At 34.6% G+C, this 16041-nt stretch overlaps 1 protein-coding gene and 1 pseudogene across 1 annotated transcript; one reads left to right on the top strand and one right to left on the bottom strand.

The window, feature by feature from the left end:
* Positions 1-1399: 1399 nt before the first annotated feature.
* LOC142642618 (tetrahydroberberine oxidase-like) lies at positions 1400-3125 on the bottom strand. Its single transcript, XM_075817014.1, has one exon. It carries the CDS (start codon positions 3094-3096, stop codon positions 1510-1512), a length of 1587 nt encoding a protein of 528 aa, XP_075673129.1. The 5' UTR covers positions 3097-3125; the 3' UTR covers positions 1400-1509.
* A 10696-nt stretch (positions 3126-13821) lies between these two features.
* Positions 13822-15756, top strand: LOC142644615 (cytochrome c6, chloroplastic-like; annotated as a pseudogene).
* Positions 15757-16041: the final 285 nt, after the last annotated feature.

The raw sequence follows: 16041 nt of genomic DNA, 5'->3' as shown, positions 1-16041 counted from the left end.
AGTCAAACTCTTAAAACTAGACATTCTAAAGCTAGAATGATTCATGAGAATTTTTTGATGAAGCTTCTTGTTTAATGAAAGAAGATATTCCAAGAACACTGTCATCAGTATATCTTTTCTCTTGTTCTACCTGGGCATCCCACATTCATAAAGGTGTTATTAAGTGACCAGGCAATTCACCCCCCTCCTCCCCCTTTATTTTTTTTTTTTATGCTTTATTAATATTTAAGCATGTCTGTGCCAAATTTTAATACAATTTTACAATTTTCTTTCTTCTAGAATCATCAGATGCTTTCCATACATACATACATACATACATACATACATATATATATATATATATATTCTTTGTTCTGCAAAAAAGTGTGCATGATATTCTGTATAATATCAAACATAAAGCAAACAATCAGTTTAACTGTCTACATGATGCAAGGTGCTTGACATGACAAAAAGAGCAAGGTAGTTGTATTTACTTCTGAAAAATGGACCCAAGCCTGAATAGTTTATTTCTTGTCCTATTTCCTCTTTCCCTAAGATGGAGAGACTTGGGATCCTTATTCATTCTCAGAAACATTTCTAGTTCCTGTTCTTTTCTCCTCCAGAAGGAAACACTTGGATATTTTGCTTTTTTCTGAAAAAGTTTCCAGGATCAATGAGTCTTTGCATGAACTAGTCTCTTGAAGTTGTACTTGAATGCTTCAAAGCCCAATTATTTGCTTGTGCATAACTTCTATTATTATTGTTGTTGTTTTCCCCAAGTCAAGATGCCTATAGTTCAAATAGACCTCTCTTAGAGACTTTGAAACATCATGTGCCATGTGCAAAAATCCTTCTCATCCACCTACTGTATTCCTGTGTTTCTTTGTCGACACCCCAAGTGAATAAATATTGGATTTTATATAAATTTCCACGTCTATGTGGGAAAGGCGTTTCTCAATTATAAATCTTACTCATCTTTCCACCATAGGTGTTAAGATCAGCTTAAATCTCTCCTTTTCCATAACTGAGGTTTCGTATGGTAGTTGGTAAAAGTAAAGATGGATGAATAAGCAAAACTGTTCTCGGTGAAGATTGCCAGAAGTTAAGATGAGTTGAATTTGAAGTTGAGATTAAACTGAGAGAATGAGAATGAAGAGTAATGGTCTTTAAGGTTTGGAATTGCCATATTTTTTCTCTGACTATACTTGTAACTGGAAATTTTTAGACTGCCCAAATATAGCCCGTGTGCCTGCTATTATGTGCTTGAGACAAACAAGAAAGTTGAAGTGTAATGATTACTGTTTTAAAGAATGGAAAGTTCAAAGTAAATGTGAGAAGTTCATTGTCACAACTCACAATGCAACGAAGATTCTTAAATCATTGTATGGCAAATGACTTATTTTCTGTTTGGATGGCATGATTTGGACCATAGAAATATTACTATTTTTCCCTTTAACTTCATACAAACTCATAACAAGATCTTTATTCATTCTCGTTCTCGAAACACTTCCTAGTTCCTTTCTTTTCTCCTCAAGATGGAAGCACTGGGATGCTTTGCTCATTCTTGAAAAAGTTACTAGGATCAATGAGAGTCTTTACATAAACTAGTCTCTTGAAGTTGTTCTTGAAATACTTCAAACCCCAAGTACTTGCTTGTGCGTAGCTTGTATTATTATTTGTGTTGTTTTCCCCCAAGTCAAGATCCCTATAGTTCAAATAGGCCTCTCTTGGAGACTTTGAAACATAAGGTGCCATGTAGGCATAAAGCTCTCTTATCCACCTGAGGTGTTCCTGTGTTTCTTTGTCATCGTCCCAAGTGATTGTATATTGGATTTGATATAAATTTCCAAATCTATGTGGGAAAGGTGTTTCTGAATCTGAAATCTGACTCATCTTTCCACCATAAGGTGATAAGATGAGCTGCGATTGCTCTTTTTCCATAAGTCTTTGCCATAATCCTTCCAACCCTGTGTTTGAAATGGGTTCCTGTACATAGTCTGATTTTGCTTTCATGAAGATATCTGTTAGTGGTCTCCTATGAAGCAAAACTTCTAAGGGATCCCTAGTTGAGAAGCCAGCATAGTAAAGAACAGATTCTATCCAACTCATTTCAGTGCAATTGTTGCGCTCCACGGCCAACTCAGGAAAACTATCTTGCATCAAAGCGAGGAGTTTTTCAACTGGTCCAAGAAACAAGCAGGTAAATGAAAGTCGAATAGTTTTTCTGCCATTTGAATCTGCATTAGCAACTCCTGAAACTACATGGAGGAAAAGATCTTCATGAAGCTTATTTGCAACGGTTTGCCACTTCTGGAAATGCTTAGTTGCACCTTGTTCTAAGGTCTTTTGGACATTGAAAGTAGTTACAACTGGTGGTACTGGAACCAACCTGATTTGCCACGAGAGAATGACTCCAAAACTTGACCCTCCCCCTCCTCTGATAGCCCAAAAGAGATCTTCTCCCATTGATGTTCTGTTTAGTAGTCTACCATTAACATCAACTATCTTAGCATCCAAAACATTATCAGCAGCTAGGCCATATTTTCTGAAAATGGTACCAAATCCACCTCCACTAAAGAGTCCCCCAACACCCACAGTGGGACAACTCCCTGCTGGGAAGCCATAGACCTTACTTTTCTCTGCAATATTGTAATATAACTCTCCTAGAGTTGCACCAGAATCAACCCATGCACTCTTGTTTTCTATATCGATGCTAATAGACCGAAGATTGACAAGATCAATGATGTTGAATGGAACAACATCAGATACATAAGAAAGGCCCTCATAGTCATGGCCTCCACTTCGGATTCTTACTTGCATGTCATATTTCTTGGAACAAATTACAGCTGCTTGGACGTGGGATTCGTGAAACGGAGTAATGATAAATTGTGGTTTTGAAGAGTTCACGAATCTTAGGTTTCGTATGGTAAAATTTAAGATGGATGAATAAGCAGAGCTATTCTTGGTGAAGACTAATTCCAAACTTGAATTAGAATACTGTAAATGAGATGAAAAGCATTGCAGGAAGCTCTCATGAGTTGAATTTGAAGTTGAGGACCAAACTGGGAGAATGAGAAAGAAAAGTAATGGAAGGTTTTTTAGTATTGGACTTGACATATTATCTCTCTGATAACACTCTTAACAAAATTCTGAGGTTGTCCAAATATAGGCCTTGTGCCTGTCTATTTATGTGCTTGAGACAAACATGAAAGTTGAATTGTAGTAATGTTCAAACTTCAAAGTAAATGTGAGAAGATCATAGTCATAACTTGGACCAATGAGTGCGGCGCCACTTTAAGGCCATTATGGTCCCGGGACCACCTGACCTGAATTTTTTTATATTTTATATATAATAATTTAAAAAAATTTATTTGTCTACCCTAAAAAAAAATTTGTGAACACCCTCTGTGCCAATAAAGTTAAAATTTTCTCCATAATTTATTCTACATTCAGTGGATGAATGATTGTTTGGTTGTATACATTGAAAGAGATATAGCTTGTAGCATTGATAATGAAATTATAGTGCAATGATTTCAAAATATGAAAACTCATAGAAAACAATTTTAAAATTTATGTATGTGTGTTTTTTTTTAATTGTTGTTATTGTCAATATATGAATTTCTCTTTTTATTAGATTGTATAATTTATACTTCTTAAAGAGCACCTTGAGAAAAATTTTTGGAGCTGCATTGAATGGCAGATGACATGTAATATTTTCTTATTGTTGACGCATCAATTTTCCCATCAACATCTCTATAAATACTAAAATGATCTCTTTGTCAACTAGTAATTTGTTGTAGAGTAAGGTGCCCCTTGCCTACATTGAAAGTTTGTGTCTTATAGGATATTCAGAGAATCTGCTGCCCTTACTAAATTGACTTGAGAATTCGATGTACAATGTGCAAAATTTTAAATACACAATGTGAAGAAGATTCTTGGCCACAAATGTAGTCTTCGGTTTTTTTCTTATCTTGGGATGCATTAACGAAACTCTTAGAGTTGCTACAATTTTCAACTTTGTCCTTCAGCCATTCTGTGGGATGCCTTATTTTCAATAACCTTATCTTGCTTTTGAAATTAGTTTGGCCAAAATACACCTCTAAGAAAAAGTGAAGGCATCTAGAAGCTAGACATGAATTGGCAGTGGAAATGTATTGGATTTTTAAGGGTCTTTTATTATAATTTTTTTAATAATAGATTCCAAACGGTTTGAAGCGGTAGCTACTTCATGACGACTATTCTTTAATTTTTGTTGTCAAACTAAAACACCGATTAATATCTTTTTGGTGTAGTTAGCATTCAAACTTACGATTTTTTTTTTTTTGGTTTTTGTTTTTTGGGATTAGTAATTAGCGTAGAAGTTAGAATGGTCAAATCCAAGTTAGAATAGTCAAATCCATGGTTTAAGTAAACTGGTGTTGGATTGGACCATTTGACATAGACGTAAATTCCTATTCATCTTGCCATTTTAATTTATAAATCGTATGCTTCTCATGTGACACGTGATGGCCAACAAGTAAAACAGGTTTGCCTAGGGCCTTTTCATTTATTACTATTTTATATTATTTAAAGGTTTTGCTTGGACGGAAGGGCCATGGATTTTTATGATAACATGACTTTTCTTATTTATTGAGAGAAAATGTCTGTTATTTGTTTTTTTATTATATAATATATAATTTAATAGTTGGAAAGAGAGGATTTAATTTTAGATATATTTTTTTTATAGAAAATATTGGGAAATACTAGTTGAACAACAACGCTTTTGATACGAGTTAAGTTCAACTGAGAAAACCTTTCAGAATTGTATTAACATGTAGCTAGAAAGAGTTAAATATTGCTTTTATTATAATCTGGGTTATGGATTGAGATTAAAATTTTCTCCCAATGATTTGATTCTATAGAAATTTCTTATGGGACAAGTAATTTTATGACCTAAAAACTATGACGAGGTTCAATAGCTATATATATATATATATATATATATATATATATAACATTTCAATAGAAAATAAAAATAATATATTAAGGGGTGAATTTAAATTTATAAAGTTCTAAACTATTTGAAATTATTTTTTCCATGCAATGGAAAAAATAAATCAAAATTGATATTTAATAAACTTTTGAGAATAATAGAGAGAACACGAGAGCCCGTAACGCAAAACTATAAAAGGGTTTTAAGAGCTCTAAAGCTCTTCCTGGAAGAAAAAAATTGGAAAATTGGGGGCAATCCACTAAAAAAGAGCTTTAAAAAACCCTTAATGTTAGAGATTGATATTGAAATTTGGAGTCTTTAAGAAAAACAGAAAAAAAAAAAAAAAAAACTCTACAATTTACTATTCATGTTTTATAAACCCAAAACTTTAAAACACAATTCACTGTAATTTGTCAAATACTTAAAACACTAAAGAACTTTTCAATTAAAATTATATATTGTGAAAGCTCTACCACTAAAACTCTACATATAAAACTCTATTTCCTACAACAATGCTAAAAAATAGTTATCAATACCTAAGTTATTTTCTTTTCTTAGAGCATTCCCATTGACTATTGTACATGACATATGTTAGTGTATTTTATCATCAATGCACAAAAGCCCACTCCATCCGGCCTTCTAAACTTGTAAACTTTTTTACAATACTGCTACAGTACCATCTTATATGTAGGATGGTACTATAGCAGGCTTGTATAATTAGAGGCATCAATTCGCCATCAACATCTCTATAAAAACTAAAACAATCTCTTTGTCAATTAGCAATTTGTTGTACAGTAGAGTGTCCCTTCCTTTGCATTGAAAGCTGTCTTTTTGTAGTAGGTTAATTAGAGAATCTGCTGCCCTCATGAAATTGACTTGAAAAATTCTATGTACAATGTGAAAAATTTTAAATACACAATGTGAATAAGATTATTGGCCGCAAATAGTTTATTTATTTTTCTTATCTTTGGATGCATTAACAAAACTCAATTGCTACAATTTTCAAATTTGTTCTTTAGTCATTGTTGTAGACTGCTTTAGACAGGTCTGCTTTGGACACCTTATTTTCATTAACCTTATCTTGCTTTAAAAGAAAATGGTCAAAATATAGTTGTAGGAAAAAAAATTGAGATTAAGATTCAAGAACTCATTAGATCTCTCAAAACATATGAGCTTGGGTTGCCTTCTCACAAGTCTAGAAAATCACTTGCTCTCAAAACTATAAATGAGAGAGTGGGTGACTCTTCTGATGAAGACAACGTAGAGAAGGAGGTAGTATTTTTTGCGAAGAACTTCTGGAAATTTCTTAAAATGAAGAACAATAGGAAGTTTTTTGGCAAAGGAAAGTTCTCATCCTCTAAGAACGACAAGAGGGAGTTTAAGAAGAGAGATAGGAAGGATTCTTCATCCACTCAAGGAATCGTGTGTTATGAATGCAATGGTCATGGACATCTCAAGAAAGAATGTCCAAACTATTTGAGAAGGAAGAGTTTAGTGTTTGCTACTACCCTTAGTGATTTTGAAAGCTTAATTCAGATACAAAAGGAGAGTGTGATAGTGACAGAAACTATAGGGCCTTCATGGCAATTACCTCCGTTGATTCTAAGGATTATTTGAGCAATTTGGTGGATAAGCTTGGTGTGCATTTGGACAGTGAAGAAGTTGAAGGTTTAAATAATGAGGATGTGTGCCTCAATGAAGGTGAGAAGAACTTTCAAGAAATCTATGATGCCTTGTTAGAAGATTGTGGCAAATACGCGAAGGTTGCGAACAATGCCGCAAAAAAGATGAAGAAAATTTAAGAAGAGCACAGGTGCACCCTTGTGCAGCTCAAGGAAGCGAAGTGTGAAATAGAAGGCTTAAGAGAGAATTGGTGGAAGCCTATTCTAAAATCAAGTTTCTTGAACTTGAAATTATACAAGCAAATGTCAAGGTTGAGCGCATTTCCACCAAGAAACTTGACAGTGTGCTATCTTCACAAAAATCTTCACAAAAATCTTCACATGATAAGACCGTTTTAGGCTATACCGGTGAAGCAAGCTTAAGCAACGAACCCAAGAAGGAAGTGAGGTTCGTATCGGCCAAAAATGTAGAGAAAGTCAAAGAGGTGAGATTGAGACCCTTGTTGTTGCAAATAGAACCGTTGGTGCAAAACCAAAGGATGAAGGGAATACAAGCTAAAGGAGATAATGAGGGACAACTCATTGGAGATGCTATGGAAATGTTGAAGAACATTTCATTATGCCTTGCTAGTTTCACCCCAAGGTTTGAGAGTTATGTAGGTCGTATCCCTCCATCTAAGGATTTCACCCAAAACACTTGTAAAGTGTGGGAGAAGAAGGATTCTCATGCATGATCACCCTCTGTGCCCATGCATTAATACTTCCAATGTTTTAGGGTTATAAGTTCATGCATCATGACATATGCAATTTTCTTGTATCATTGCTTCCGGTTTTAGCATGTTTCTTTTACAAGTTTTTTTTGTACTTGTTATTTTTGTTGATCTTACTTTATATGTTCTGTTTTTGAGTGTGTTGAAAAATTCAAAAACCCATAAAAATTGAAAAATCTCAAAAAGTTTGATCGCTTGTGTTGTGTATATCACATGTGAGTTTGGTCTAGTACCTCTGTACTAATGGCGTAGTACATTTACGAGCTTAGCTTGTTATGTATGCACATTTTCTAAGTGTGAACAACATCTAGAAATTTACGTTTGTTTGTTGTAAATAGATCTTCAAACTTGTCATGAATGATTGGTCAATAGTCTTGCTTGATCTTGATACATGCGTAAATTTGTGCCTATATATCTCCTCACATGTTTTTTCTTTTTCAAAGAGCTCTTCAAATGTCAATCTTGAAAAGAGATTTTTAGCTGAAAAAGTCATCACACATACTAATATTTGACTAGAAAAAAGGGAAAGCGACTGGTATTAAAATGTATGGTGCCAAAGCCAAAGACTAAATTGTCAAATTTACCTTAAAATGTTTATGGCATTGCTTTTCAAAAATTGAGTTGTATTTGATCAAAAATATGTAAAATAAAAGCAAATCAAATGGCTTTCAATCAATTGTAATCACATTAGTGAGGGTCATATATGTTCGTTTTTATAAGTGAGATAGGTCACTTGACTTCATACTAGTCGTGTATGACTTGATTGAATTGATCATTGAAGTTTTATATTAGACTATTGACTAGTTCATACTTGATCCACACACACAACACACAAGACTAATGTTCAATGAATGCTTATTCCATTTGTGTGATTGTACGTGTTCAAATGTGATATGTATACTCAATTGCTTGTCGATCAAATCCAAAAAGATTTTTGAGTGTTGTATTTCTTTTTTAAAGTATTTTTATGCTTTTGTGTGTTTAGAGTTTTTGTCCAAAGTGTTCTTTTCTTGGTTTTAACAAAAAATTCTTACAGAGGCATTTTCACGAGAAGCTCGCGAGTTAACTCTTCTTGCGAAAATGAGGATGACAATTTTTGGAAAATATCGAAATTCATATAGAGAGTTTCGTGACTGGCTCGCATGTAAACTCTTCCCGTGAAACTGATATGAGCTTCAATGGCCATTTTCGTGAGTAACTTTGTGAGAAGCTTGCCTGCAAAAAATGCGATTTTGTAGTTTTTAAGGATAGATGTTAACAGTTTTTCAAAACCTTCTCATTGCCTCCTCCGTGCCTTTCTCAACCCAAAAACACATTTTTCTCTTAAACCTCACCTAAAACTCAAGATCAATCACTCCAAAAACATCTCTAAGGTATATTTTAACATCTTTTCACTTGTGAATCATTTGATTTTACCTTAGATTCTAGGATTGTGAGGGTTGGGTTTGTTTTTGAAAAGGGTTGGGAAAACTTTTTCTGCAAAATTTTTGTTTTTTCTTGATTGGGCTCTGTCCCATTTTGTTTGTTTGTGTTTGTATTTGTGTTGGCCCCAAGTGGCATTTTAACCTGTATTTTAGGCAAGATTTTCAAATGTTCATGCATTGCTTTACATGTTAGTGGTGTTTGATAAAATGCGTAAAATGACATTTTGTTATTGCTTTGGACTTCAATGAGTACCAAACTTTGGGGATTATCATGTTTTGATTATTGGTTGTGTGTTTTACACACTTTGACCCAAGTGTGCTTGGTCATGTCTTGATCATGCATCACATATGCATACCACATGCACACTTGATGCACACATTTGTTCACTTGACATGTTTTGCATTCCATTCTTGCTCGATATGTGTTGTTACACATTTAGCATTTATAACATGGTCTTGTGATATTAGGTTTTATGTTTTTATGTTCTTTTTAGGACTTTTGGTTTATGGACTAACTTAAATCTAATCAAGTTTGTTTTGTTTTGTCTTTGTTCTCTTGTGCTTGTGACTATTTTGCAGATGTCTCCTCTTAAGAAATCAGCCTCAAAGAAGTCCTCAAAGTGTCCACGCACTGCATCGGAAAATTTCTGAAGCATTGATGTAGACATGGCCTATAATGACTACTACAAAAGGGCCCCAGTCATCTTGGAAAGGACTGTAACTTTAGAGACACTTGAAAACTTTCTGAAAGTGTTCAAAGAAAGGACATGGACAAAATTGCTGAACCCAGTGGGAAATGTCTATGCCAAGATCATTAGGGAATTCTTTGCCAATGCCATTGTGGAAGGGGAACGAATAGGTTGTAAATTGAGAGGGAGAGAGTTTTATATCTCAAGGGAGTCTATCCAAGAGATACTGGAAGTTCGTCCATCGACTCAACAAACATATATCCATTATGATGATAGACTAGACTCTCTTGTGCCAATTATGGAACTCATCGGTGGTGACCTCAAAAAGAAGGCAATGAACACCATTCCATTCACCACGGAGATGAGAACATTGGCCTACATAATGATCTACAACCTTTACCCGATGAAGAACTTGACCACCTAGTCAGGACCAAGAGCCATTTTTCTGCATGATCTCTTTACACACAAGGAGATCGACATTTGCAATCACATCTACTTCCTCTTCACCAAATGCATCACCAAGAGGAATTCGAGGCTGGTCTTACCATTTCCTAGTCTCATCATGGCTCTTATAGCAAGGGCAAAAGTGAAGATTTTGAGTGGTCTTCCCGTGATGCAAAGGGATTATCCAATTAGTGCTCAAACCATGACCCGGAGCAAAGCCCATATCACCGGACTATCTGTTGGTATTTCTCAAATCCCAAGGGATAATGTTGAGTAAGAAGGTAGGGACACGAAGGAAGAGATAGATAGGTTCACATTAGCCCTGGAGGGCTCTGCACAACCCTCTTCCCAAGCACTTGATCTCCTTGATCATCTCATTGCAAGGGTAGAGCAGATGTATGATATGATAGAATCCCACATGCAACACTCCTCAGCTCAATTTACCTATATCCAAAGCTAAATCATTGCACTCTCTTCCCAAATTGATGACATGATGAGGGACCAGCAGCAAAAGGATTCTGAATCCGAATCCAAACAATTCTAGCCTCTTTGGCCATTCCGGTCAAAAATGGGGAGTAGTTTGAGGAGGAGGAGTTGCACAGCTTGAGGGGGAGCATAGAGTAGATATCGGTATATTTTGGTGGTTTAGTAGTTTTTTTTTTTTTTGTTTACTTTAAGTTTTTAAAACTTATGGATATTTACACTGCTTTCTTTTAAAGCTTTAAAGTACTTTAGTTTAAATTTCAGCCTATCTTTAGTACTATCTGTGTATCTTGGTTCTTATAACCTTTTTTATGCCTTTTGATTTCTATCACTTTTAGCTTTAGTTTTCTTAATGCATCATGTTTGTTGGACATACAATTGATTTTAACATTGTTCTTAATTGCATTGCGTGTCTGGATGATCCTTTACTAGATAAAGGATCATTGTAGTCATTCATTAATGACTGTTCATGTTTGATCAAGTCATGCTTCATAGATTATATCTTGCTTAATACCTTGATTGAATTTTACTTGTTCCTATACGTACCTTGTGTTCAATTTGTCATGAGCTTAATGAAAGTTTTGTTTGTGTGTAAGTGTTTCAAGATACAGGTGTATACGATGCAAGTGCTTCACAGCTTCTAGAATTAGATGTGAGTGAGTTTTTCCATTGTTCCCAAACTTACATTTAAGTCTAGAGTTTGTTTAGGGGTTTTGTCACGAAATAGCCAAAGGGGGAGAATGTAAAATTGTGATTTATAACTATTTTGTATTAGCTTTAATTTCGTGCCAAATTTGATTGTAATTTTATTCAATCATTTTTCCCTGTATTTATGTAGGGTTTTTAATTTTAAGGGGTGTGTGTGAGAGAGTGTGAAAGACTCAAGCTTAAAGTGAAGAACAAGCGGATTTTGCGAGAAGCTCGCGAGAAGCTATCCAACGAAGTAGTCACGTGTAGAGCACATGACTAGAATGTGAAGAGTCATGACAGCCTGGAATGTTCGCGAGTGTCTCGCGGGTAAGACCTTCTTGCGAAATACTTGTGAAACATTTTGTTTGGCTATTTTGTCATTTTTGTTTTACCAAGTCTTAACCCACACTATATATACCCTCATTACCAATATATTGGAAGGAGTGTTTTTCAAAGAGAAAACCCTAGAATATATACTTGAGAGTTGGAGATTGTTATACCCACAATCATCTACACATTTCATTGTGGTTTTTCTTTACTCCTACCTTCCATATCCAAATCCTTGAGAGGTTAATAGCCCAAACACTTACCACACCCAATCTGAATGTAAAGTGAGATTTTTGTGCTGCTGGGAAGCATTGAAAGGAGCCATTCACTTAACGGATGCAATTGGGCTGATTTGCGGGATCTAGGAAAGCTAAAAAAAACAAGGTTTTGAGAAGCTAGTTGGTAGTAAGAGCTTAGAAGGCTCAAGTACATTGGGTAGACTAGGCTTGGAGGGTCTTTTGTTATTCGTGCACTCCAATTTATTCTCTAGTGGATTGATTCACCACTAGGAGGGCGACAAAGAGGTTTTTTGCCGAGTTCTGAGGTTTCCTCTTCGATAACACATCGCCGTATTATCTTGTGTTTACATCTTTCTTCCCTACTCTTTAAACTTATCTTTTATTGTTGATATTGCATGAATATGGCTTAGGGTAGTTGTTTCGGTTGTTTGTGCTCATTAATTTTTATTTCGCACTTAGCTTAAGTTAGAACAAAAGCAATCTAGCCGTAATTTTTATTTGGGGGTCTAAACAAACTCTTGTGTTTCACACAAATTCGAGCTTTCAAAAGCTTTTGCTCAAACTTTTTTTAGTTATGTAGCACCTCTTTAGAACTTGAGTTTCAAGCTTGAGTTTGACTTACATTGAAAATATTTTAGTTATGTAATTTTTTATTTGGATAATTTGATAACATTGAATTACGATTAACGGCATGTTTGGATGTATTTTGTAAATTACTTAATCGATGAAAGTACCTTAGAAAAAAGAGGAAATTTTTTTAGTTAATTATGTTAACACCCTTGAGATATTAGCAAAATTAAAATTTCTAAACACAATGATTTTCAATAAATGACTCTTCGCTTTCAAATAAATAAAATAATTAGCATTGTCCCCCCTTTTTTGAATTATCTGTGTAGTTTATTAGAGGAGGAGAAATTCGAACCTTGGATGAGAGATTCGAACCCCTGGATCTCATGAACATACTAGAAGTTACTAACCAATTGAGATACAAGAGTCTTGGTTGTGCTTAATTGTATCTGCTGATGAAAAATCAAGCAGGTTCCACTATATTAGAAAGTAGCAATAGCTAATAAACAAATATATTTTTAACTTAAATATTGTGCTGACTCAAAAAAAAAAAAAAAATAGAGAAAGAGAAAGTTTATATACAAAAAAATTTGATACCTTATTAGTAGTAAGTAAAATATTGATTTCAGTTATGAACTCAAACGAGAAGTCTTATAAGCCTTAACAACACCTATTGATTGTCAAAAATGTTTAAAAAAAAAAAAAAGTAAAAATGAGTGGTTTCAAGATAAGTTATTTTATAACTTTTCATCACAATTTTGACATGATAAATTGTGAACGATTGTTTATTACTTAAACATATCCACAAATTTTCTTCATCATTGACACTATGCTATGTTACATCTGTGGTTAAAAAGTTGTGTAATATTTTTGTGAGTAGATTTTTTCCCAAAAAATTGATAGACTGCACAGAAAAACTCAACCGTCACTCGATAACTTTTTTGTTTTAATTTTTAATTTTAAGGCCTACAAAACGCAGGACCATATTTGATAGGAGGATCTGATGAGTAGGAGTGTGTAGCCAACCCACCAACCCACCAAAACCGACCCAACTCAACCCAACCCGCCAGGTTAGGTCAGTTTTTAGGCCTTGGTGGGTTGGATTGGGTTATAAATTTTTTTTTGATAGTGGGTCGGGTTGGGTTTGGGTCATAAAATTTCAAACCCACCAAACCCAACCCGACCCGCCCATAAATTTAATATATATATATATATAATATTATATAATTAATAATTTTAAAAAATAAATAGCTCTTCCTATCTTATATAAAAGCTAATTAGTTCACACAAACCCTAGTAAATTACTATTGTTGTTTAGTCATTAATGTTGTTTGCCTTTAAAGAGTTACATTGATACTAATCTTTGGGTTTTTTTAATATATTTATATTTATTTTTTTTTCTACTCAATTTAATAATAATAATAATAAATTGTCCAACCCATGAGTTCAACCCGACCCAACTTGACCCAAGTGGGTTGGGTTAGATTAGACTTATGTGATGGGTTGGGTTGAATTTTTTTTTAATCCACCATGATGGATTGGGTAAAAAAATCCCCTTAACCCGACCCAATTTGACCCATGCACACCCTTTGAGTGATGAGCTTTGTGGAAACCGCTGACAAACCAAACCAACCAGTCCAGCCCAGAGTCCAATCCCCCAGACTTTCCTTCTTTCTTCTTCAAAGCAGTTAGTCAGTTACTGTTAGAAGCGAGACATGCAGCTGCTTTTATCTCTAACTTCACCCCCTACGCCTTGGAATAATGCTGCCTCTTGCCTCTCAATGAAGGTCTCTTCTCTCTCTCTCTCAATATGGTTTTCAAATTGAAAGTTTGTAAGAACATTGAGCATTGAATTGTGTTTGTTGTGAAGAGAAACATAAACCCAGTTCCCAAAATGCAACAACAACATCAAGTAAAGTGTTTCCATCTCAAGAGCTTGGTTCCACCACTAATAATGGCAGCACTTGTAGCCTTATCTCCTATCTGCCATACCCCAGGTAAGTCCAACCAACCAATATTTAAAGGTATTTAATAGTACACACCCAAACAATCTTGTCACATGATTCATTGTTATACACATTCTATTACAGCTATTCTCATAGAAAATGATTTAAACAATATTGCACGTCCTCCAACTTAATCATTTAGTATGTTCTTTACTTAATTTTTCTAGTTGTGGCAAAGCAACACACTATAAGTTACTTGTTATTATTTTCAGGACTGTTTTGCTATATCTTTAATTTTTTTCCCAAACATATTAACCACTCCAACAAATAGCTCTTCAGGGATTATTTAATTATTTATATAAGTGAGTTTTTGGTGTTCCAATGGGAGGGGAATAGGAGATTCAAACTAGCTTCAGAAGGCATAGTCCTCAGCTGATTGTGTTAACTATTGGGGTTGTTTTGACACAAAAAAAGATTAATTGAAACTCTCCAGAAAATTTTCACTTATGTCAGATTGGTTTGTATAGCTTTGTGTCCATATTTTCCCTAGTTTTTCTTAGTTTCCCATTTGGTGCAGTTTCATTTGGACAAACCATAGATGTACAGAGAGGAGCGTCTTTGTTTCGTCGAGCTTGCATTGGGTGTCATGATGCAGGCGGAAATATAATCCAGCCGGTGATAATCACTTTACTCATGCAATCCAGATGATTATTATTCTAAATCTGTTACTTCTTTAATCCATTGCTTCTCATCTTCCCAGGGAGCAACACTTTTTACAAAAGATCTTCAAAGGTAATCTAATCAGAAATCCATTATTCTGTTGGAAATAGCATGCCCATGATAAATGCAATTTAAAAGCACGAAGACAGAAAAATATGGAAGAATATCAAAGAAAAATTAAAATACTATTTTCCCTAAATCCAAAAAAGATATTGAATATGTTAGATCAGAAGCTGTATAAACAGATTATGTTGTTGCTTTTACAGGAATGGAGTTGACACTGGAGGAGATATACAGTGTGACATACTATGGCAAGGGTAGAATGCCTGTGAGTTTTTTCCTGTAATTTACATCTCTTGCAGAATCTACTCCCTCGCATCTTTCTAATCCGATATAAAATGTCTAACGTCTCTATGCAGGGCTTTGGAGAGAACTGCACGCCAAGGGGCCAATGCACATTTGGAGCCCGTTTGCAGGAAGAAGAGATCAAACTTTTGGCCAAGTTTGTCAAGTTACAAGCTGATCAAGGGTGGCCAAATGTAGAAACTGAAGAAGATTGACTCCAGCAACTAAAAGGTGTAAGTAGTTACTAAACTGACTAAAATTCTTCAAATATTAGCTTATTGTATTGTATCACATTCAATTAATACCTTCAGGCATGGCTCAGTTGTTCAGAGTTAAGCTATCATTCAAAACTAGTTCTTGGCATGACTTGACGCAGAATCCTCCTGTAGTTCCATATGCTCATTACTTACATTACTCAATTAGTTCCTCACATATAGAATTAGTATGAGAACAGAGTTATCCAAATGGAGTGAGATAGTTGACAATTTAATATATTGTCAAATTGTTTGAAAAAAACTTGCGAGAGATATCCATTCTTTAATTTCGGGAGATATGATTTTCTACAAATTTTTATCATTAGATTGTAAATTGAATAAGGGTACAGTTGTAGGCCTTGTGGTGTTTGCTAACTGCCCTGCCTTTTAATGCTTGAAGCACAATCTAGAATCTTAGCCCACATCATTCAGATGTTGAGGAATGGATAATTGGCTTACGACTCAACTTTGTCCTCGTAGCTTGTTAGTCATATCTGTAGGGAGAATATTTTCTATAATTCATTATTGTTGGTTTCCTTATAACTATTAGAATATAGATAACATATTAAT

This window comes from Castanea sativa, chromosome 7 (assembly GCF_040712315.1).
Source record: "Castanea sativa cultivar Marrone di Chiusa Pesio chromosome 7, ASM4071231v1".
NCBI lineage: Eukaryota > Viridiplantae > Streptophyta > Magnoliopsida > Fagales > Fagaceae > Castanea > Castanea sativa.
This window is presented reverse-complemented; position numbering and strand designations above follow the sequence as displayed.